The 26,752-nt window shown below is 33.2% G+C and overlaps 1 protein-coding gene across 8 annotated transcripts in view; it reads right to left on the minus strand.

Annotated features, from left to right (window-relative positions):
- Positions 1-26,752, minus strand: part of LOC114326792 (protein phosphatase 1 regulatory subunit 3B) — a 355,647-nt gene that overhangs the window by 22,915 nt on the left and 305,980 nt on the right. For all 8 annotated transcript variants that reach the window (XM_050648671.1, XM_028275230.2, XM_028275231.2 and 5 more), the window contains one exon: positions 7,438-7,749. In XM_050648671.1, coding sequence (XP_050504628.1) covers positions 7,438-7,743 — 306 coding nt within the window. In that variant the 5' untranslated portion in view covers positions 7,744-7,749. The remainder of the gene's footprint in view (positions 1-7,437; positions 7,750-26,752) is intronic.

Consider the following 26,752-nt stretch of genomic DNA (forward strand, 5'->3'; position numbering starts at 1 on the left):
TATGTATGGGTCATTCCATTTCAAATCACTCAATTTTGGAGCAAAAAAAATTTTGGACCTCTGATTTGTCTGAAAATTGGTATATAGCTTCTGCGGGACGTACAAATAAGATATTTAAGGTCAAAAAATATTCTTCTTCTTTTTTTCTCAAAATGTTATTTTATGCGATTTTACAGTGATTTGGTGTTTATTTATACAAATTTGCATTTTCTATCGTAAAGTATCAATGAAAAACATAATATTTTAATAGAAAGGACTCAAAAATGTCATTATATGGCATTATAACAAGTTACTTTGATTCAAAACAAGCTTTTGATCAAATTTTATAGTGTAGAAAACGTTAAAATACCTTTTTTTACATTTTTCTCCATTCCCAAAATACATCATAATCGATTTGGCTGAAAATTTGCCCACAGATAGACAAAACATAGGACTTTAAGTAGTGAGAAGGATTTGAATTATATTACAATACCAAAAAAGTTACATGCAATATTATAGTCAAAAATATAGGCGTCTACTGTAAGTAAAATTAACTCGAAAATATCGACCTCACGACAAAATTTGTTAAAAAGAAATTGTAATAATTGTAAATACGATTTATTTGGAACAATTTCAGTTCCTACCATTTTTGTCGAAAAGTTAAAAATGGCGAAGATATTGAGCCAAACAGGTTCTCCTTTAAAATCAAGATGGCGGCTAACGTAACGGAGGAATTCATTCGTGATTTTAAATTTAGGCTACTATTGACTCCCTTAAAGATCAGAAAAATAAAATTTTGGGCAGCTCGGCATTCAAGGTCAAATGCTATCCCGACTGGACTAATATATACTTTTGAGTCTGATATTACTGCATGTAACTTTTTTGGTATTGTAACATAATTCAAATCCTTCTAACCACTTAAAGTTCTATCTTTTGGATATCTGTGGGAAAATTTTCAGCCAAATCGATGATGATGTATTTTGGGAATGGAGGAAAATGTAAAAAACGTATTTTAACGTTTTTTACACTATAAAATTTGATCAAAAACTTGTTTTGATTCAAAATAACTTGTTATAGTGCCATATAATGACATTTTTGAGTCCTTTCTATTAAAATATTATGTTTTTCATTGATACTTTACGACAGAAAATGCAAATTTGTTTAAATAAACACCAAATCACTGTAAAATCGCATAAAATCACATTTTGAGAAAAAAAGAAGAAGAAGATTTTTTGACATTAAATATCTTATTTTTACGTCCCGCAGAAGCTATATACCAATTTTCAGACAAATCGGAGATCCAAAATTTTTTGCCTGAGTGATTTGACATGGAATGTACCGTATTTATTATCTACTACCCCCGAGAAGGTCCACACTACCACTTCGAAAGCAGAAAAAGAAAAGAGATAACATTAGTTTGATGAAAACTGAAAAAGAATCCGAGTGCAGAGGAACAACGCAAAAATGAAAAATATTAGTACTGATACAGAAAAACGGCATTATATAACCAAAAGGAGTGAAACGATTATGCAGGCAAAACAAGAGTAAATTATTGGAAAAACTAGAAATAATAAAAGGAAACTAATATGTTCTAAAAGAAGTTAGAAATTTTTATCAAAGAGTAAAAAACCCGAGTGGTACAAAATAAAAGCACAATGTTTTTCACAAATACAGATGATATGTCATGGTATGATATGCCATATTTTACATGGATTCAGAGAAGGTAAGTCAACAATAGACGCAATACACATTGTAACGCAAATCGTCGAAAAAAGTTACGAGCACGAAGTAGATCTACATATACTGTTTATTGACTACAAGCAAGCGTTTGACAGTGTAATAAGGGAGGAGCTAATTAATGATATTAAACAACTAGGCATTCAAGGACTAGTAACTAGTAAGGCTCACGAAAATGACGATGAAGGGATCCAAAGCACGAATCCTAACAAGGGAAGGCCCCTCAGATGAAGTACAAATGGAGGTAGGCGTCAGACAAAAAGAACTATACTAAATTTACAATCAAGATGCAGTAGAAATAAGCAAACCAAGACACGTTAAATGCTACTAGGAGCACTCCCGAATCATAGTTCACAATGTAGATACATTGTAAATCATGATTTGGTAGTACTCCTCGTAGCATTTAAAGTGTCTTGGTTTGTTTATTTCTACTGCATTTTGATTGTAAATTTAGTATATATCTTATTACTGTTCGAAACAGTTATTTGTGTCCGCTTATATAAATCTACTTTTATGGCTTAAATCTTTCTATAAAAAGTGAGAAAACTCTAATTGGTAAATTTCCCATATTAATAAAACACTATTAAAAACTACGCCGTTTTAAAATGATAGATAATAGACTAAAATTTTCCATTTCGTTTATTTAATGAAGCATAATTTTTTGTCTGGCACGTATAATCAATACAAAGTGAGTGTTTAAAAACTGGAATTTATGATAAATATAAAACGATTGTTTTATGTAAATATGAGACGTAGCTAAATGTTACAAGAATATTTTGAGCACAAAAAATTAGTTTCCAACAGATTATTCACCAATTCATCCAAGTGACCTTCTTGGGTTTGTATATAATAGAACTACAAACTACAAGCATTAGAGGTCATTGGCTTCGATAGTCTTGTTTATATTCTTCCATTTTTTCCGATCCTCCACTTGTTCTCTAAAGTCCCCTCTTCTTATTTCTTCTATATTAGTCCGGACGGCATCAAAACACTTCCTTCGTGGTCTCCCTCTTCTTTTCTTTCGTTGGAGCTTGCATAATTCTTAGGACTTTTCGTTCTTTGGGAATTCGTACATGTCAAAACGATATAACTGTTCTGTTATTTAAGGTCTTCCTTACATCTCCACTAGCTCCTGGTTTGTTTTCCTGAGCCATTCCTTTCCAAAACTTTACTCTCCCAAATTTCCAGCTTTTTTTATGATTTATTGTCCGATTTTCACATGCTACAATACGGTCGGTCTCACTATTGTTTCATAAGTTGAATCTTGGCTGCCCTGGACACCTTTTTTACTTTCAACAGTGCGTTTAATAATCTTACTGCTTTTTTACCTTTCAGCAAACCTTTATCTATTTCTCTGTCTTCGCCTCCTCTATTCGTATCTGGTACTCAAATTCTGTTACCTTCTCAAACTTATGCTCTCTATCATTCGTCCTTAGAGTGACCCATTTATTTTATTCTGCATTTCCCCCTCTTATTTCCATATATTTAGTTTTTTCTTCATTTATAGTCAAGCCATATTTTCTACATTCTTCTTCAAATTTTATAAACATTTTTCAAAGTTCTTCTTCTTGAAATTGTCAGAAATACCGAGTCATCAGCGGAACCTATGCAGTGTTGTCTTTTGTCAATCATGCCAAATAAATCTTTTGACAGGAAGTCTCTCTGTTTTGATCCCCTGTTGACGTTATAAACTGATTTGAAAGACATATTATCATGACGTTATTGAGTGTATTAGTTAGCGTCATTTTAACTAATCGTATCAATTTCTCTGGTATTCCTTGTGATCCCATTACTTTCATATAGTCAGTTTGGAGTAGTAGGCATGTTTAAAATCAATAAAGAGCATAATTATGCAAACCTAGATTTTGCCCATCACAGTGTAATAATTTTAGCATTTTTGTTGTTCTTCCGTGTCGGAAACCAGCCTGGTATTATCCTATTATCTCTGTTTCGTATGTTTTTATTCTACTTCTTAGAATTTATGCTATTATCTTATATACTCCTTCTATTAGTCCGATTCCTCTATAATTTTCAGAAAGTTTTATCACCTTCCTTGTGACTTGGGCAGACGAGTGCTATGTTCCATTGCTGTGGCATTTTTTCGTTTCCCCATATTTTTATAAAAAGTAGTTTTGCTGCAGTATACTCCTTTGTGTGCTAGCACTCCGTTTTCTCCAGCACTTTTATTATTTTTAGGTCTCTAATTACTTTTATTACCTCCTCCGACCTCTCTGTCAGATCTTATGTTTGTTGTTGTTCTGTTTCTTGTATTCGTTGTTGTATTGCTGTTTCTGTTTGGCCTTTATCGTATTATAATTCACGAGGAAGAATTTCCTGTAGGTGGCTGTATACCATTAATGACAAGTAAAATTTAATAAAAAATGTTTGTCTTGGTAAAAGGTATATTAGTTTAAAAAGCCCCTATAGGGCTACAAATATAGAAACAAAACGTTTTCGCTCTGTAACAAGAGCATTATCAGTGTTACAAGAACATGGTGAGCCAACCAAAAAATACAAAGGTCAAAGCCCCTAGGCCGTAGTCATAGGAATTATATCCATCCTTTGGATTTTGACATGTTTGCATTTATATGAGACTTTTATTCTGTTTTTGAAAGGCTTTTTATTTTTTGGTTGGCTCACCATGTTCTTGTAACACTGATGATGCTCTTGTTACAGTTTGTAGCCCTATAGGGGCTTTTTAAACTAATATACCTTTTACCAAGACAAAAATTTTTTATTAAATTTTACTTATTATAATTCATCGAAATACTTTACCTGTCTATTTAATTTTTCTGTCTTGTGAAAAACACTGTACTTTTATTTTATGCCACTCGGGTTTTTTTTACTCCTTGATAAAAATTTCTAACTTTTTTTAGGACATATAGTTTCCTTTTATTATTTCTAGTTTTTTCAGTAATTTTCTCTTGTTTTGCCTGCATAGTCGCTTCACTCCTTTTGGTTTTATAATGCCGTTTTTCTGTATAATTCATCAATGCTTATTCACTCCTGGTGGAGTGTTTGCCGCCCTCTTTTGAGCTCTCTGATTCATTTGTTGCGAAGAATCAGTTCGCTGTTGTCTTTTATTATTATAGCAGCGTGTTGTGTGACTTGGTCCTGTCTACAATTTTCCTCCATTCTTTCCGGTCATTACACCGCTCCTTCCAATTGTATATTCTTAGCTTCTTTATGTCTCCTAAGACTTGATCTCTCCATCTTGTTTTGGGTCTTCCCTTTGGTCTCATTGTTGTTGGTCTCCAGCCGGTTACTCGCTTTAGTGTAGAATCTGGGTTAGCTTTTCTATGTATCCCAGCCTCCTAGGCTTTTGTTCCTTCGATAACTTGATTATGTCTTCACCCTAGAGCTTCTTTAATTTCTGGATTGGTTAACCTTATAAATTCGCCTACACCTATCCTTACCGGTCCCATTATTCGTCGAATTATCTTTCTCTCTAAGATTTCTTTCATTTCATCGTTTTGTGTTAAACACATCGTCTCTGCACCATAGGTGATAACAGCCCTGATTGCGGTCTTGTACATTTTTAATTTGGTTGTCTTACTGATGTGTTTTGCTTTTAAGAATTTTTGGTAGTTCCAGTAGGTTTTATTACCCAGTAGGATGCGTTCATTTATTTCATCCGTTCTATCATTTTTGCCATTCACCATCACTCACAGGTATTTAAAACGGTGTACTCTTTCAAAGCTACCAAGCTTAGTTTCTTTCTCGATGTTCGTACTCTCTCTTGAACACTTGAGGTATTTCGTTTTGCGCTGGTTTATTACTAGCCCTCACTTCTTTGCACTGGCGAAGCGTCCATGTAACCACTGTTACCATTGGTAACAGTTAAAAATCTTGCAAATAAATATGTATTTTATGACGATGAATAATTTAATTTATCTATATTTTTACCAATAGAAATATATTATTACATTAGTTAATAGTACCTAATTCAGTAAATAGCCAGACACACGAAAATATTGGCGAGTTTATGTGACTCAGTTGCACTTTATTATATTCTGTTACCAGTCTCATTTGTGGTGACAATGAATGGTTATCTCGCTGTCGCTCGGGCGGCTCGGGACCGGTAAGTGTCTGAAAATTTTGAAGGAGCGACGGGCGTAAGCGCGCTGTGTATATCAGTAGGGCTGTTACCAGATTTAAATTTGCTAACAGTACCTATAATAAAAAGTGTGCGTGCAGTTCACCATGGATGAGTGTCGCTGCGTAATCGACCAACTACTTGAAAAGTAATTCTGATTGAAAAATAAAATGAGATTATTGAAAATGAAAGACCTATTTTAAACAATTTAAAAAAGGAATTTAAAAAATTTGCTCGATATTTTAAATTTAGTTGGTACAGTGAAAATCCTTGGTTATGTGGTTGCAAGAAAAATAGACTGTATTGTTGGCCATGTCTTCTGGTTTTTACAAAAAAATGGGTGGACCAGGTTCACGATTTAAATAGTTTTAGAGTTTTAAAAAAGAGACATGAAATTTCTCCGTTACCTACATGTAAGATGTATACCCAATTTGATTCAGTTTGGCAAAACAAGAAACAAAAGTTCTCTTAACCAAGTATTTAAAGCAAATATTGTTAAACATAATTGAGTTTGTTAAAAAAATAGATAGGTACTCGTATATCCTTAGCTCACTTATAATAGATATGTACCGTATGTTTTTTGGCCGAACAAGAATTAGCGTTTCGTGGTCATTTTGAGGGCGGCGGCTCTGACATTCGAGGCAATTACAGGGAATTGTTAACATTAATTGCCAAAAAAGATCAAAAATTTTGCCAACATCTAGAAACATCAACTGTTTTTTCGAGAGTTTCAAGTGATATACAAAATGATATTATTGAAGCTATATGTATATACATTTAGCCATATCTTCATTTTTTTAAATAAGATTTTTTGCATCTGGTTTTGGTAACACTTTAGAAAAAGTCACGCGTCGCCACTGCTTCTTTGCTTCTTTATCTAGTACTAATATTGTCTTTTGCATGGTTTTTAAGTCTCTAGTAATCAGTGCAATATCGTCTGCATACGCTATCAATTGGGCTTAAGATTCGATAATAGTTCCCGTAATTTTGGTTGCTCTTACTGTACTCTCTATGGCAATGTTAAATAATATTTTTGACAATCCATCTCTTTATCACATTGAAAATAGATAAGAAGGTCTTGTCAATAGTCTTTCAATGTCAAATTTCAATCAGTCCATTTCCTACTGTATTCAACATAACGATGTAGTTTGAAGCCAAGATGAAGACTCCATTATAGTTTAATTACACTTCATTCATATAACATCGACTTATTGTCGCCATCGATGTAGCCGAAATGGCTTAATTTTTATACTGGTAAGGTCATTCGACCTACCTATCTAGTTTCAACTACTTTGGATCTGAAGTAAGTAACCACATGTTTTAATTTTTCCTAACTTTTAACAGTCAAAATTTCAACTTTGCCTTTTTATACAGTGGTTTACTTATTTTAGGTTTTAACCTGGTGATGGACTGATTAGTCCGAAAACGTTTGTTTGTATTGTACTAGTAATGTACCCACTTTAAGTCCAACTTGGATCTATTTTAGAAAAATTTTTAAATATCAATATTTTAAATACCATCTACAAGAGAAAATTTTTACTTTTTTAGTAATTTTTATTATGGTATATATAGCCAATGAGAGGAATTCCTTCCTTTTTTTATATTCTATATGAAAACTTGCTTACCTTCTTTTTAAGTCTCGTGGGGCTGGTGGGATCTTCATCACTGGAACTTGACGTTTCTTCGGTAGGTCGTATCACTAAGCAAGGCCTCTTGGGGTATGCAGGCATCTTTATAGGAACTTTTGGTATTGTGTTAAAAGAATTTGAATGGTGCAGGGGTCTGCACGTTGTGGTGTGATAAGCTGCTCGAGGAAAATCTGCACCTAACCTTAAAGCTGCGTAATCTGTGAGAAAACCCCCGGTGGGTGGACTGTGGCTAAAAACGGGCGGACTGTGCGACACCAACATTTCGTAGTCCATAGAACACATTTGAATCTGTAACAAGGAAAAAATAGTTATTAGATTACATAAATTAACGTAATATAAGTATTGTTATGAGTTCTGTACTTTATTTATTATACTTTTAACACTTTATTTATTAACTTTATTTTAAATGAAAACACTTATACTAAGTATAAATAAGACATGCACTGCATGTAAACAAAGATTTTACTTGTTAAAGGAGTTCAAAAGTATCTATTCGTTCCATAGTAACAGTATATTATTAATATCACTGTATCACCTTTTCTCTTCTCGATTATTAGATTTTATTGTATAGTATATAAATTATTGTAATCGCTGAATACATAGTGAAAAAATAATCTTATTATTTAAGTTAATGAATAATTTACGCGATTATATAAGTATTTGTAATATTTTGTCCATAAGGACAAAACGTATTATCGAATGGAGGCTACGAGAAGAAGCACTACGGAGCAGAGGACGCCCACCGATCAAATGGGGCGACGATCTGAAGCATGTTATCGGTAACTGGATGCAAGCCGCACAAAACAGAGACAGATGGAAAGAGCTGAGCGAGACCTATGTCCAGCAGTGGACGTGCACGGATTGATGATGATGATGATAAGTAACTGATATCCAAAACTATTCAAAACCTTAACAAAATAACCACCTCGTTCGTTGCTGGTGACGACATCGCTGTCAACTAATGTTAACATCCAGTGCATATGGTATGCGAATAAACTATAAGTTATGTTATTTATTTACATACACTTATTATTAATTTATTTATTACATCTATTATTTACAATAATTTATCACATTTATAAAATAAAATACAACGCGCACAATACATCTAAATTATAACTTTACGTTCTGGCATATATTTCACAACTGAACTATCCCACAAAAATGATTTCCTATATAATACGACCCTGTTTTACTAGAAGGATCGACCATATACGCGAGAAGTCGCGTATGAAATCAGCCGCATCTCAAACAGCTGATAAGCTGATTAGTGGCTAGACGGGTCAGGACCGGCTTCCGGATGGGAATCGTTACAGTATTACGGATTAAAAATGTAATATGTAATAATAGTTTGCCCGGACAGCATTATTTAAATAATCCAAGTATTGATATGGATAGAGATCTTCGTAATAAAATTTACTGTTCACAATCATTGTGGGCCGATTAGATTGAATTTTTAATGACGCTTTTAATATCTATTTAATATTTTGGTATATTGATCATAGGTGTGTTCCAACCCGTCACATTACCGTTCTTGAATGGTTACGCGCATACGCAATAACGAATAATTATGCGCAGTAACACATTTTTCGTTACTGCGCATACTCGTAACCATTCAAGAACGATTTTTGTGACGGGTTGGAACAAACCTAATATATTTAATAGAATATGTCAAAATATTAAAGCCGGTCATTGCTAAGGTGGAGCTATTCCATTGCCTCACCAGTTAGTTCGTGGATTTCATTTAAATTACCTTCGAATCAAGTTGCTGAACATTTTCAAGAGATGTGGTGGACTGTTTCTTCAACAGCATTGTATTTGTGACATAGCATGTTTTCTCAAATGCCCCATTGGTGATAGGTTAAGCGATTTATTGCACAGCCCATGGCCTTCTCTGATTCGGTTCAGATTACACCAATCTCGGCGTAGAAGAGAGAAACCTTTGTGTTGACTGTGGAATCTTCTATTAAGTTTTCGCTCCGTCCGTGTATCCAATGCTAATCTATTTTGAAATTGTTTGGAGCACTGTTATCTGCTTTTGCTAGCAGTTTCGAAATCCGCAATTGGCCCTGGTTTAGCTGGTCGATGTTGGTATTTATTGGCAGTGATGGATCCTTTTGGCATTTCTGATATTTAGCTTTAAGGGCAGCTAATCATCATCTTTTGGGTGATGCAATGTCATTTAAAAGCGGAAGCCACTGTATTGGCGTACTCTTGATCTTTTTGTCGAACATTAAACCGAGATATTTTGTATTTCTAATTACACCGAGATATTTTGGGTTTGGATTTTGAGTTTGTTTAGTCTGTGGTTTGCTTCGCACCTATTTAAATAGCGTAAGCTATTTACGGCTTCGGCTTTGAAGCCGTAACTTCTGTCTTTGTAGGATTTGGTCGAAGGTCCCATTTTTAAAATGTGCTAATAATATTTAGATTGCCTTCTAGAATAGCTTGTATGTTCTCGATGTTTCTTTCTTGCATACCTAAAGCCCTGTCGTTCGCATTAGTAAATCTGCGTGATTTCGTACTGGGAGCATCTGAGGTGTAAGTAAATGTTCAACAAGAGCGGGGATATAACCGACTTTTGGGATAAGCCATTCTGTAAACTTTTGAATTTACTACGCTCTCATTACGCTAATTTGAAATATTCTTTGGTATTGCATTTAGTTTACTAGGTTATTAAATGGTTTGCACCATCTGATACAATTTAAGTAGTAGACCTTCTTTATATACCGCGTCGAATGTGCAAGTCAGATCAATGAAAGCTACTGCCGTTTTGATTTTCTGATAAAAGCCACAACTATTTAGTGAAAAATAATTCTTCCAAAGTACAATATCTCTCATATTACACCAGCAAAAGAAGGCTTGTTAAAGTATGAAAAACAATTATATTTATTTCTTTTGCTTTATTTTCTTCTAGTAAAAGCGAAATCACATTTCGAAGATTATCTACCCTCACAATAGGTTGTCTCTTATCTACTTTTTATAAATATAATAGTAAAACAGGAGATCAGTCTGTCAAAATACGAGCCATAGTATTCTTTCTAGTCTCACGCTGTAGATTATTTAGATTTTTCTTGAAATATCGGCGTAAATTATACTTCAGAACTTTTCCAGTGCAGTTATTTTCTATGGCAAGTTTAACTTGGAGGTCTAAGTAAATAATTCCTAAATATATTCCATTGTCAACAATATCTGTAATATTGTTATCACATGTTTTCTGTAGGTACTACAGCAACTGAATAGATAATAATATTAGAGGAGCAATACAACTTTGTGTTACAATCTCTTAATTTTGATAAGTTTGAATATCATTCGACCCAGTCTTATGCTCGTTATTTAATTTATTTTATTTGGGAATAAGCCGCAATTTAAATTTGAAATTAATATTTTACGTTTTGATTTCCACATCGGAAATCGTGAGTAAAATACAAAATAATTAATAAATTAAACTATTTCCTCATTCATATCGACATTTCAGACAGATATTATTTATTTAAAGAAGATCTTTAAACTGATATTGCAAATATTTATGGGTTACGTTTCTGGGACGACTTTAGTGGAAGGTAATTCGATTACATGAAGTTAATTTTAACTTAAGAATATCCGCCAGAAAAATCATAGCATGAGATTTGTCTTTAAAAAGACAACAACATGCAATACTGACAGTAAAATCCCCGTGTTAGTGACTCCATAGTAAATCACGAGAATAAAACCTCATGATACTATCCCGACAGGTAAGTATTTGGTCTTACATTTGGTTTACTCTCAAAATTAACACCAAACTCTAATTCTATATGTATGTTATTTTAAAATATAAATGATGTATCCTCGACATGTTATTGACTTACTAACCGTAGTATTTTGTTTCTAATGATTTTCTCTTTTAATATAGGTAATCATATCCAACTGCATTTTGACGAGGAATTTGAGAGACAATTGGTTTCATTTAACATTAGAGCCGCTTCTTTGATTTTACTATCTGTTTTTTTCAGGACTATACTTGAATCTTTCTACCGAACTCTATGTTTATTGTCCCATGCATGTTTACACATTTTTGAGATCTATCAAAATCTCTATTTTTAATTTCTTATTCTATCATTTAATGGTCTTGATGTTTCACCTAAATACAATAATGTTCGTATTCACAAGGTATTTTATAAATACAATTCTTTGTTATTTCTTGTTCAATGTTAGGTTTGGTTCTAGCTAAAATAGATCACAATGTGTTTGTTGTTTTGAATGTTGTTAAAATGTTGAATTTATTTCCTATTGTTTTAAGTTTCTCGGCTAAGTAGTTCTTATAAGTAGTATGGTATTGCCGTTTTTCTCGTATTCTTTCTTGTGGATGTTATAGGATCCCGTTCTTAGTTGTTCTGTTCCATTCGGTTCATTCTCGATAATCCTTTATTTATAAACGGTAAAGAATAATGATTTTTTAATAAAACAAACGTTAACAATTGTTTTAATTTATTAATGTTTAGTATTTTGATAACGATTTCCGAAGTGGAAATCGAAATGTCAAATAAATTTATTGTCAAACTTAAATTGTGGCTTATTCCCAAATAAAATAGTAAATTGCATAAGACGTTATAAGAAAATAGCTTCAGCTCGTTATTTAATTATAGTACGGTACTTGTTCTTAACAATTTACGCAATTTTCGATAAGTTATTCTGCGTCTTAAATAATATATGTTTAATAATAATTTAGGATTGATAAATAAGTATTGCAAATATTTAGAGACTGTCGATTTCTTTATAAGAAAGTCTTTCGACAAAAATGTTCGAAGTTCTCAAAACAGCTAATCCCGTTAACTTTCTTGCAATTGACCATATACGAGGTTCTCGTTGGTCGTCTTCAAGGTAGTTCTATAAAAGGTAGATTAATGCACACTCAAGAGGTTTTAAATTCTTTTTCTAATGGAACTCATAATTTATTAATAGAACACGTCGTATAAGAAGATTAACAGAATTCTTTAGAGGATCAGTGAGAGAAGCTGTTTGTATTTGTTGTGAGAGTTTATAAAGGTTCAGACCAACGACGCGGGTAGTGGCGCGCTTCATCAGTTTACCAATTTAAACGTCGGCAAAGAGAGATAGAAAATATATAATAATACAAAGGAAAGAGAACACAGTTGGCACATATATTATACTTGCATGATAAAATCTGTCGGACCATCATGTCCCCAAGAATATCAAGTTATACCGCCAGTGTGGGCGGTAGAAACTTTATTAAGTCGGTTAATTCATAAAATGATAAAAATTGTAACACAACGTAGTTAAACACTACTTAGTAAAATTACCACGGTACTGATCGTATTAGCGCCCTAGCTTCGTCGAAAGGGGGACGCTTTAGTACCTGTAAGTTGAATTTCTTTGAATCGTGTCATTTTATCGACAGTTCGCATAAAAAGGCACGACGCTCCACAGAACAATAAAAATAAGGTACAGAGGCCATAAATTAGGGTTCGGTATGAGCTTAAGGATCATAAAACAAATTTTTAACACATCGTGGATCGAGTACTGTGTGTAGTGTAGACCAAACTCATTTCAGTGAATAAAAATCACCAAGTCAATTAACGTTTCCGCTGGTACGGTTCAAGTTGTTGCCGAAAAAGAATAAGACTTGATAAAAATTATATTTTTAGACCATTGATATTTATACCAAAGCAGTGACGGCACGTCACTTTTTAACAACATAAAACCAAGATAAGAAAAAATAATTATCGCATTATTTTTAATCTTTACAGCTGTCGCTCATAACAATGTAATTAACTCTTTACTAGTTTGTAAAGGTTTTTTTTTAATATTTAATTAAGTGGAAAAACTACAGATTTCATCTTCTGTAAAAAATAGTTTATTAGCTGAATTTAATATGATTTACTGAAACTCAACTTATTCACTTTAAAAAGAGAGAAACTCAACTTATTACCTACAAAAGTGGACAATCCCAATCCCAAATAGACTACTTCATGATAAGGAAAGAAGACATACGTGAATGCAAGGACTGCAAGGTAATAGTTAGTGAGACAGTAAGCCAACAACATAAGCTGCTTGTTCTGGACATCGAAGTAAAAAGCGAAACTAAACAAAAATATCGGAGAGGACCACAAAAAATCAAGTGGTGGATACTAAAAGATGAGAAAGAAGGTCTATTCAGGAGAAGAATAGTAGAAAAAATATGCTGTAACATGACAGGAAGCCCTAATACAATTTGGAGAAAAATTGCCAGTAATATTAGAGAGACTGCTATTGAAATACTTGGGAAAATGTCAGGAAAAAAGTTTGAGGATAAAGAGACTTTGGATAAAGAACACCGTTATCCAAGGTTTTATTTTTGCTATTTTTTATTTAAGCGTTTTATCTCCCTACTCCTAGAGGTTTGTTTGTAATTACTTAACTTATTTATAAATGTATCATACATATGATATATTATGTGCAATTTGAGAATCTATTTTGTTGATATAAATTGCATCTAGTGTTCATTTTTTAAAAGCTGTTTTCCGATATTCAGGCTTTTAATTATGACTGGACAGGGCTGGATCCAGCGAACCAGAAAAAGTTTATTAATAGCAAGTTGAAAATTTGTTAATAGCTTAACGGTGTCTAGTCGGACAAACTTTGATGTACGGGAACACTGGAACATGGGAAGTTTTAATTGTGGAACAGGTTACAGGTTTCGAACGTCAGACTACGAAAATATTCCATGTATTTTGTCGGACAGAACTTCCAATTGATTTGTTACCCTTTCATTAAACTCTCATGCAAAAATCAGACTGCTATCTTGCTATCTATCACCAACATAGTTCCTGTCAGTTGACATGTTCTACGTGTCGGACTTATTAAAATGCCTAACATATTTGTCGGACAAACATTTTTTCATATATTGTATAAAGTTTGCTATTGAATGAACTTAAAAACAACCTGCTAGTTTTCACAATCACAAACGTGTCAGAATGACAAGTTCTACAATTAAAATCACGTTCCACAATTAAAACTTCCGCTATTTCAGTGTTCCCATATATCCAAAGTTTGTCCGAATAGACACCGTTAAGCTATTAACAAATTTTCAGCTTGCTGTTAATATACTTTTTTTGGTACGCGGGATCCAGGCCTTAGATGTAGAAAATTTTTGAGTTTCATTATTTAGGTATAAGAAACGGCTGGAGTAAAGTGATCAGTCATGTCAGTATGAAAAACGGTAGGATTGATATTATCTTACTGTTTTAAATTAGCTTGAGTTTTTATAAAATATGTTGATTTATATTTATTAAAATCTTTTGATATACAATGTGTGTTTTTATTGGGAGGGAGCCCGCATTCCAACTGGAACCAGGGCCCGCTGATCTATCAGTACGCTACTGGTGAAGACTGGTAGAATGCACTAGGTAAAAGCTTTCATTTTTAAATGATTAGTAGGTAGTATATACTAGCTTCGTATAACCATAGTCAATTGACACATAAGAAGCTGGTCACGCCCTAACTTCTACTTTATTTGGTACCCGTGCGCATACTCGTTTAATTTTTAATTGAATATGCTTCACTGCACAGAATGAAGTCTTGAAAAATCAATGTTTAATGTACACCTGTACACAGTCGTTAGTAGTTAATTTGTGCAAACATACTGTATACGTATTCATCTGATAAATTGCCTTAGTCGGTCCGACACCCACACATGTCTCTTTTTAACCTCTTTAATGAAATATAGCTGATCACAAAGAGATATGCTTCAGAAAGTGTCTAGTGTCTAGTGTAAATCAACCTGAATATATATCAATAGAACGAGTTCTAAAACCCCCATGTTCTCCTTATTTAGCTAAGTAGCTTTTAGCTGGCGGGAAGCGATGCATATCATTTCTTTCCATTAAATCACATTGACAACCGGTATTGATAAAGTGTGACCATAGGCAAAGAATAGGCTGTACCGAGTACTAAATACTTTGAATACTATTCATGAGTAGCGCGAGTCGCAATAATAATACTTTTGCCGACAATAGAACCCATTAAACTGTTCTTCAATGGCTTTTTATTCGATCCGACCACACCGAGCTATAAATATTTATTTAAAAAATTGGATACCTCTATATGCTAATAAGCACGCGATGTAGGTATCTGCTTTTAACGAAGGAAGGACGAACAAGTACATAATCAGTGTTATTCACATTTTTTCTTTACAGTTATTTCCGCCATTCAGTTATACTGATTCAAATTATATTAAAAATAATAAAGCTTATATTTTGTCGAATACATATCGCTCACCGACTTCGTTAGTGCCATAACCCTAAGAAAATGAAAAATTGTTTTTTTGGCCTAATATGTTCATTTAGGTGTTGTCTCATTGTGCAATAATTTCATATAATTTAGTTATCTTAAAATCAAGATATTGCACCTGTGTCGTTATGACGTTTTCCGGTTTTTGCACTCTCAGCGACAGCAGGCCCGCCACAAGACAGTTTGGGTCACGCTGTGCCTGTGGTCGAGAGTAGATGTGTGGTAAGTAGATTATATTTTTCAATATTGCCCTAACATGTGATCATGCATTTGTTAACCAAGAAAAATTACTCAAGTAAAACTTCTCTAGTGCCCTAACCTGTGATATGGCAGCAATGCAAATTGGAATTGTGGGTTTGTGTGATACACTCAACGTTGCTGACTGCTCTAACCTGTGTTATGGTTGTAATGCGAACTTGATTAGAAATAGATTTCCGATGGTAGATCATTTGCAATACTGTTACATTATGTGCTAAGGCGTTATTGAAGGATAACTATAATTGATCTATGCTGGCATAAGACGCTATTACTTATTATTAGTCGTTTAAAAGTCGTATTTAAGAGATTTAAAGGGAATTTGTAGCATCTTTGTTTAAATCGTGAAACTGAGTTTTTAATAGCTGTTTTAATAGCTGTTTTTAATAGCTGTTTTTGTAGCTTAATATGGAGTTGGCCCTTCATTGTTCGGAGTTAGAATTTCATTTTGACACATTGCATTATCACATTCCTTAATACATGGGCTGCAATATGTATAAATACATTCAATAAACATAATTAATATTTTCCTTCCTATTCCTTTAGCACAATGAATACCAATTCAAGAGCCGCCTTGATGCTGCGCCTAGTTCACGACAATTCCTTGCAAGACGAAGTAGAAAAGGACGGTGATTATTCTGTATCGTCAAAAATTGAATTTATATAGTACCTCAGCAATATGTGACTCTAATTAGAGAAGCAAAGAAGACCGGAAAACCATTTGAAGTAAAAGAAATGTCTCATGAAGATTTTTACGATTTCAAGGCACTCCAAAAACAAATGCGTGTCGTCAACTTTGATGTTGATGAAGCTGGCCCGATAAGCTTACTGAAATCAACATTACAAGGTACGAAAGGCCGGACTACTACTTAATAGCTACTTCGTACGAAGACATAGATGAAATGAAAAAAGTTTTCTTCAAACAGCGGCAAAGCAACAAAAAATCTGTCAAATTATTACTGACGCATGCCTACAAAAAAAAATGATATTGACAAAACGAAAAAGCGTGATATTGAAGACTTGCTTAGTCAGCGAGTCATTTCCGAAGCTCATGGTCCCATGTTAAGAACCATTTTAAAGTCATGAATGATCTTATCATTTTATTTTAAACAGTTACAGTTTTTTAGAATAATATCCTCATTTGTATATTTATAAAATGACAAATATAGTTTATTAAATACAGTACAATATTATATTGAGCAATATTTTACAATTTTGCAGTTTTATTTCGTTTAAAGTTCAAGAAAGCGATGTCTATCTCAATGAATTAATACAGGTTCATAGGCCGTAAGCCTCGAATTTTAAATATGGGCGCCCCAGTAATAGAGCCTTGTCATATTTTAAGAGTGAATTTCAGGGTAAAGCAATGTCAATAGCTAAAAATAAATACTAGCATTAGATATCTACATATATAGTCAACATTAGTGTAGAATTTGGTAACATAGATACCCTAGTTCCAGAGAAAAAAATGCAAAGTTCACATAAAACCTTGTTTTTACTCTCCTGAAAACACAGTATCGATTTAGCATTCGAAGCGAACAGTTCGTTTTTGCGTGTGTGATCGGTGAAAATTAGTTTTGGTGAGTCGGTAATTAATAAAATGGAAGTCAATACCATTGGCAAAGGACATCCACCCGATCGGGGAGGGACGATAAATATTAATAATATGGAACTGGATCAGGAGGAAAAACAAACACAAATAAGTCAAAATGCAAGTTAACAGGTACAAAAGGTAGCAAAAACACAATCAAATAACTTTTTTCCAGTTTATCAGGTAAGCGATAACAATAATTCTAATGAAAACCAGTTGCTAATTAAACCTATTAAAAATAAATATACACAAGGAGACCAAGGACCGTATTTCGTCTATTTACAAAACCGAAACGGGCACATTGGCCGTCTACATCGAATCGCCACCGCGCGTCTTGTGCTTTCTGCAGAACCTACGGTAAGAGATAATATAGTTCACATCAGCGTTATTGGTAGAAATAAAGTTAGAATTGAATGTAATTCATATAAAAGCGCAAATATTTTAATTGATAGTAAAAATTTATTAGAAAAAGATTATGACATATACATTCCTAATTTTATGGTACAAAAAAGTGGAGTAATAAAAGGGGTCGATAAAGGTATCTCAGAAAACGAATTAAAGGACATTATTGTTTGTAAATATGGTAATTTTAAGGTATTAAGTGTAAAAAGAATGAAAAGAAAATCAAACAACGAGCTGATAGAGACGGGTACGATAGTGGTGACTTTTAGAGGACAAATGATACCAAAAGAAGTTATCATTGAGAGAATGATATATCAAGTCGAAACCTATATACCGAGAGTAATACAATGCCTAAATTGTTTAAGGTATGGCCACGTCACTGGTCAATGTAGAGGGAAAAAAAGATGCGGACAATGTGGACAGGAACATGAATCTGAAGCATGTGAGTTAACAGAGCCTACTTGTTTATTCTGTTTTGGAAAACACTCAGCACTGGACCGAGCAAAATGTCCTGAGTTTGAGAAACAAAAGGCTATCAAATATCTTATGGTAAACGAAAATATGGCATTTGAAGAAGCAAAATTAAAATACAGTAATAGTTATACCTCAGCCTTAAAAACATCAAATGCAGGAAATAGATATACAATAACAACAAAAAGAAAATGGAGCGAAGCCACTCAAAATAAATCGGTTTACCCATATTCGGAAGAACATGAAAATATTTTAAACAATCCTAGCACCTCTGCGTACCCGCCTCTACCAATTCCTAAGAATATTCCAATGTATCACAAACAGGTAACACAAAATAACCAAACAACAAACAAAAACCTTAGTGAAAATATATTAACAATTTTTAAAAATATATTAGGTAAAAAACTTTTGCCGACAGAAAATAAACAAATTATGGAAGAATTTAAAGATAGTCTAGAAAAAATTTTAAATGGATCTAACAAGTAAAAAAATCTTACAGTGGAATTCACGATCGATAATACACAATAAGGGACATTTCGAAAAATATATATTTGAAAATAAATTTTTGGCTATATTATTGAGTGAAACTTGGTTGAAACCAAACACAAACATAAATTTTTCTCGATATAATATATTTCGCGAAGATAGACCGCAAGGTTTTGGAGGGGTCGCAATATTATTAAATAAAAACATAAATTTTCAGAATAACTTAGATTTTTATAAAATAAATAATGTAATGTGTGTTGCAGTACAAGTCATTTTAAATCAAAATATTTTAAATCTATATTCTCTATATGCAAAACCTAAACTAGGTATATCGAAAAATGAGTGGGTCAGGTTCTTTAATAGTTTAAACAAACCATTTTTAGTGGGGGGAGACTTCAATTGCCATAATAAAATATGGGGATGTGATGAAACTGATCGCGAAGGGATAAATCTTTTTGAAGCTATGGAAGAATGTGGACTTAATTTCTTAAATGACGGTTCGGAAACATTAATTCGGAGGTCCATGAATAAAAATAAGTCAGCTATAGATCTAACAATTTGCTCAAGAGATATCTATTATAAATGCTCTTGGCACACAGAAAATATGAGTCTGGGTTCAGACCATTATCCAGTAGTTATCGAATTTGCACATGATAGTAATGTAAATACCTGTTTTGATAATAATGATATAATTAGAAATAGAATTAAATGGGATATTAAAAAAGCGGATTGGACAGTTTTCTCTTACTTGTTAAGCAATAAACAAAAAGACAATATAGGACAAAATACAGAACAAGAATATCAAATGTTTTATGATTCTATAAATGATGCTAGTAAAATTAGCATTCCAGAGAAGAGAAAAGTGACCAATGCAAAATTTAATAAACCATGGTGGAATAATGAATGTAGGGAGGCTATTAGACTACAAAAAGAGGCCCTTTTACAATTTAAAAGAATATCTAATCACGAAAATTACTTAAAATATCAGCAAGCAGAAGCATATAAAAAAAGAATTATTTTAAATAGTAAAAGAGCCTCATGGAAAAATGTATGTAATAGTTTGAACAAAAATACACCGATAGGTAAAATATGGAGTGAGATTAGAAAATTAAAAAACGCCTATAATCCACCTAAAAATCCAATAGTTGAAAATGAATGGATCGAACTATTCTTTAACAAAATTGCCAGACCTTGGGTCCTAGAGGAAGAAATTACATGTACAACGAACAGTACAATCACTGAAGACAGTAAATTTCTAACAGAATTATTTAATTTGGAAGAGCTTAAAAATTGTTTAAAAAACAATAACAACTCAGCTCCAGGAAAGGACAGTATTCACTATAGTATGCTATATAATTTGCCTATCCAAAGAAAAATACAACTACTAAATATAATAAACCGCATATGGACAAGCATGGAAGTTCCAAACTCATGGAAAGAATATATTATAGTCCCAATTCTCAAGCAATACAAACCCGCAAATTGTCCTGATTCATACAGAGGCATTTCGCTATCGTCATGTATCTTGAAAACATTGGAGAGAATGATTAAACAAAGATTAGAATTTTGGCTGGAGAAAAATTCTCGACTCTCTCCAACACAATTTGGATTCCGAAAATCATGTTCAACAATGGAAAACTTATCACACTTGGTACTAGATGTTTACAACTCATTTTCTACTAATAAGTCAGTTGTAGCTACATTTATAGACGTCGAAAATGCATATGACAATGTTAATCTGGTAAGCCTGTATCACCAAATGAAGAAAATAGGAATCCCAGATATACTATGCTGGAGAATTTATAAACTTTACAGTAATAGAATCTTGTATATCCAAATTGGGAATAAACTATTAGGTCCCAGAATATCAAACATTGGGATACCTCAAGGAAGTATTCTAAGCCCAATATTATATGCTATTTATACTTCGGATATAGGTAAAAGCATATCAAATAGTACCCAAGGTAAAATATTACAGTTTGCAGATGACATATGTATTTACGTAGACCAAAACGAGATAGAAAAGGGCTGCAAAATAATAAATGAAGTATACAGTTGTTTACTTGAAGACTTGTATCACTTAAATTTAACAATATCTTTAAATAAAACACAAATTTGCATATTCTCCAGAAAGCAAAAACTTCCCGAACTAGTAAAAATACAAAACGTCCAGTTCAAAGTTCAACCTAAAATTAAGTATTTGGGGATGATATTAGATAGAAAACTGAGCTGGAAAGACCATATTGAATACATTGTGACAAGAGCTGAAAAAGGTTATAATGCATTACGAGCAGTAAGTCACATAACTTGGGGAGCAGATGCCAATATTTCATTAATAATGTACAGATCATACATAAGATCTATTTTAGACTATGGATGCATATTTTATAATCAGGCAGCCAAAACTCATCTTAAAAAAGTAGACGTGTTATCAAATAAATGCCTTCGATTATCTATCGGAGCTCTCATAAGCACCCCATTGTCAAATTTAAGTATAGAGTGTAATGAACCACCACTATACATAAGAAGAAAAACTCTATGCGAAAAGTTTATACTTAAAAGTATTGCTAAAGAGAGTTTAATAGGGGATAAGTGTCAAAAACTTTTTATACATGACCTAACGAGTGAATACTGGAAGAAAAAACCTTCTTTACTACTTGCTGAAACATATAACAGCTTGCGCCAATTTAAAAATAAATTATACACATCAAAAATATCACCCACATTTCAAATATATCTAAATAGCACTCCTAATATACAGCCAATTTACATGAAAGATTATTCGAACTTTCCAGCGAATTTAAGGAACTCTATGTTTAATGCAGATATAGAAACACTATGCCCACAGTATTACCAAATTTATACAGATGCCTCAAAGATTAACTCTAAAGTTGCTGCTGCCATATGGGACCCTAAAACACAGTACAAAGAAGGAATAGGACTGGATGAAGATACCACGGTATTTACAGGCGAACTAATAGCAATATTGAAAGCAATGCAATACATAGCCACGATCAACAATAACAACAATAGATTCGTAATACTGTCAGATAGCAAAAGTGCTCTAAGTAAATTGGAAAAGTGGACAGGACATAACAATCATATTATTATAGAAATAATAAGAAACTTTATCGAACTCAAAGCCAAAGGCAAAGAAATATCTTTCTGCTGGATAAAAGCTCATTGCAATTTAAAACACAATGAAATTGTAGACAAACTAGCAAAGAGTGCTACAGAACTAGAAACTAACTGTGAATATAAGCTAACACTAAATGACGCATATGCTTATATTAATAACAACAAAATGAATAACTGGAAAGAATGGTATACCAACTCCAAAAAGGGACTGTATTATAAAAGTATTCAAACAGATATTCCATCTAAAGGCTGGTTTAGTGATTATCAAGGCAACAAGGTCCTCATATCATATATATGTAGACTTAGGTTTGGTCACTCCTTAGTTCCAGAACATAAATATAAAATAGGATTGTCTGACACAAACTGTTGTGAATGTGGAGAATTAGGATCCGCAGAACATATGATATTAGATTGCAAACTAAAAGAAAAAGAAGTAGAACATTTTATAAATCAAATTCATACTAAACAACACATAAGAAAACCTTTTAGTTTACAAACACTGATTGCTACAAAAGATAAAAGTATCTACGAGATCCTAATTAAACACATTAATAATATAAAACTAAAATTGTGAAATTATATATATAAGTTACCTTTGTTTACCCCATTTGTTGACCCTCCTTTCCGTGGTCTGGTCTTGTTTGATTTTGCTCTGAAAGACCCCTGAGCACTTATGTATCCCAGTTAATAATCCTTAGGTTAGGAAAAAAAGAAAAAAAAACACATAATAAATAAATAAAAAAAAATATATAAATAAATTACAAAAAAAAAAAATAAATTAAAATAGTTAAAAAAAAAAAAAAGAAAAAAAAAATAATAATAAAAAAAAAATGTGTGTATATATATATAAAAAAAAAAAAAAATGAAAGAAGCTATCATTAAAATAATAAGTACTTATATTTGTAAATCATTATTATCAAATAGGCCATTCATATTCAAAAATATAATTAGAGTATAACAGATATCTCATAAGATTTGTTAGTAAACAAATTTGGTTCGGCTAATGGATTAAGTCCACAGTCAAGAAATCCGATAGCACACACACACACACACTCTCCTGAAAAGTTTGCAATTTCGGCGTTATGGCACTAACGAAGTCGGGGAGCGATATACCTTTACTTTTTAACGGAGAAGACATAAAATTTTCAAATTTAATTCAAATTAAAAAATTGAAAAGAAAAGTACTAAAAGTATGTAAAGCATTTAATTCCTAGCTCAGGGCTTTCGGCTTATAAATCCATCTCCAAAGCTATGGTCAAAATTTCAAAGGTACCATTACGAAAGAGTACCATTGATGGATGGGTACTTGCATCCGTACCATAACCAAAAATCTTTTAAAGTTTTTTTTTGTAGTCTCTTAATGTGCCTTTTTTTCTTCTTAATTCTTCTTGCTTCTTAATGGTTTCTTTTTTATTTTTTTTTGGAAAGTTTCAAAACTTTTTAAATTCGGAGAAAAAGTTTGTTCCACTTTCTAAACAATGGGATCGTCTTTCATATTGGTACTTTTTAAATTTTGACCCGAGCTCTGAAGATGGTTCTAGGAAATTACATACTTTACACATTTTTAAAATACATACTTTTTGTTTCAATTCATTTATTTGTCATAAGTGTGTACAAAACATCAGTTCTTTGCAAATTTAATTTAATTAGATGTAAATACATGTCATAGCGATTGTATTATACAGCATTGTGTATGTAGAAACTTAATATTTTCTTTCGAAATAAAAAGTTACAATGGTTAAACTTCAAAAAAAATTTAAATATGGAATAAATGCGGAAAATGATGGACTTTGTAAATGATATCATTCCCAAACGCATATAAATGCATTTGTTCTAACCATCTGTGTTATACGCAGCACTTGATCTTGATTAGCTTTAATTTTATGTCAGTATTTAATTTATATACCTAACTTCGATTTTTGTAAAAGTTTTATAATCTTCTACGAATTAAAAATCAATATGAATGAAAGTCCAAGGAACCCACCTAATAAACTACGATAAAAATAGACTGGCAAATCTCGAAGAGTGAAAAGAAAAACATAAAGAGCTAGTCCCATAGTAGGAAACGGAACTCAACGGATTGTCATGGCTAGGGATGGCGGTTGTTGACAAAAACGCCGGTTTTCGGTTATACCGGTTTTTTTACCTACAGTTTAACCTGGCGGTTATAACCGGTCAAAAAAACCGGTGTTAGGTTTTTTTAGTCATAGCCAACACCAAATAAGTTACATTTACATTGCGCTTTAGTTTGCGATAATACATTCGAATCAATATCAGTCCATATCAGTATAGAAATCAGTCATAAGTGTTGTAAAATCGGTTTCAGTCACCCTAAAGTTTCTCATTTATGCACGAAGGCAAAAAAGTTTCCCATTTTTTCTCTAAATTCAGTATTTTTTCCACTTATCCGGTTTTTTACCGGTTATTACTTTAAAAAGAAAAAACCGGTTATAACCGGGACAAAAAACAACCGGAAAACCGGTTATTGCAAAGGAAAAAAACCGGTTTTAGGTTAATAACCGGTATATTTTCCCATCCCTAGTCATGGCATTGCAGGAGCAGTTAGAATAGATTACGATAGAAATGCATACACAAGGCATGTGAGGGCATTATACACCTGGGAATGCATGTATCGCCACCTCTTTTAACTACTACTACTTCATAACATTAAATCCATTTTTTTCTGAGTTTTAGGTTATCCAAAAGAGGAAATCAATTTTTTCCACAGGTAACCCAGATGGGCAACCTTGATTCCTGAGCAATGATTCCGAGCGTCGTTAGGCACGACATTGATGGCCTGATGCTCCGGATGGTCGGCTAACGAGGTAAGCAAACACCAAACGCCAGAAAACAAGGTCACTGGCTCGCTAGACGGACACACATTTGGAGAATAAGCAATTATAGAGGTTTGACATAAAAGAAACGTAAACCTGGGCGGAAAGGTGCGTAACGCCACCCCTACCAAGCTGACATCACCGCATAAAGGCTTCTCTTCTTCTTCTGAAGAGTTCTATGGTTATTTTTCCACACTACTGATTTAATTTTTCAACCAGGACGCGCGATATGTCTCCCTGGTCCTCTTTTTCATTTCACTTTCCCTTGTATAACTAACCGCATCAGCTCATATAAAGGCTTCTCAGGTGCTCCATTTCTCAAGGCATCCAAGACCCAGATAAAAAAGGAAAGCCACTCCAATGTTATGCCTGCTATTGTAGGGAAGAAGATAGCTTGGGGGCTCAGGGAGGCATGACCTCTTTGATATTCAGACATGAGATCACCTTTCTCCGGAAAGCTCACGTCTTCTGGAGCTGGGATTTACTTCGTTGAGTGTATATTATGTACATTCCATGTAACGCGGTAATATACGAACATTAGGGTTAGCGCAAACTATTATTTTTAGAAAGTTCAAAATTTTCAACCTAATAGAAATATTAATATTGAAAAATATTAAAAATATTCCTAAAAGATATTTAATTGAAACTTATTGGACCATTTTCCTGGTAACACCCCCATGGCTTCTAAAAATTGCAAGCCAGATGGATGCTGAAGCGAAGAAGACAAGAGGGAATTCAAGAAACTTACAATTCACGACCCCGTCTGTTCAGCTGGTAAATTCCAACGGAAAATGGACCTAGTTACTCAAAAGAGTAAAACTAATATAAAATAAAATAAAAATGTATACAGTTTTTATTCAGTTGCAATGCGAAGGCAAAACTGTCTTATTTTTCACTTAGTAGAGAGAGAGAGCAAACCAGCATTCTAAATCGACGATTTTCGACTCTAATTGGAGTCATCATCAGAGAGGCGTAGGTTTGCTGCTCTCTGCCCCAAGTGACGAAACTCGGAGAGCTTATCAGTTTTAGGCATCTTTTTAGGTATCTTTTTAGGTTTTCTACAGTTAAGGTTCATTTATTTAATTACATTTAAAAAGGCTTTTTTTATTAATATAGAGCAGTGATTCTTAACCGGTGTTCCGCGGAACACAGGTGTTCCGCGAATGTGTTGCAAGTGTTCCGCGAAAAATATACGTTAATCTCGCAGACCGACGTGAAATTGTGTCGCTTCCAAGAGATCGGGAAGAATGAAAAATTCTCTTGACAATCTCGTCGGCGTATGCTATGCGTGTATTTATTGTCGCGGTTACCCGGTTACCTGTTTTTTGGTGTACCTGGCAACACTGCTGGTCTTGGTCTTCTAGCTGGTATGCTATGCGTGTATTTATTGTCGCGGTTACCCGGTTACCTGTTTTTTGGTGTACCTGGCAACACTGCTGGTCTTGGTCTTCGGTAGTGGTGCGAGCTCCAAGCTTAAGATTGCTCATTTGTTTTGCTTGAATACGCCCTATTTGTCACGTGCACGCAACCGTTTCTCGCCGAAAACGACGCACTATTTTTATTGAGTTTTAAGTTCCAGTTGATAGTAAGTAATTTAGGTTAGTTTATTTAAGATTTAACAGCAAGTTCAAATAAAAATAGGGTTACTTAGAGCTAACAACAACGATGAATATTGTTAACTTACTTTTGTAACTAATCACCTTTTAAAATAAAATTTGTTTCGCATTGCAGCAATGGACAAATTCCTTATTAAAAGAAAACGTAGTTCTGACGATGCACAAGATATAAACTATGGAGCAGGTACCAGTACCTCTGTGGAGGGACAGCTTCCCATTTCCCAAGCAAC

This window comes from Diabrotica virgifera, chromosome 4, assembly GCF_917563875.1.
Source record: "Diabrotica virgifera virgifera chromosome 4, PGI_DIABVI_V3a".
In the NCBI taxonomy this organism is placed as follows: domain Eukaryota; kingdom Metazoa; phylum Arthropoda; class Insecta; order Coleoptera; family Chrysomelidae; genus Diabrotica; species Diabrotica virgifera.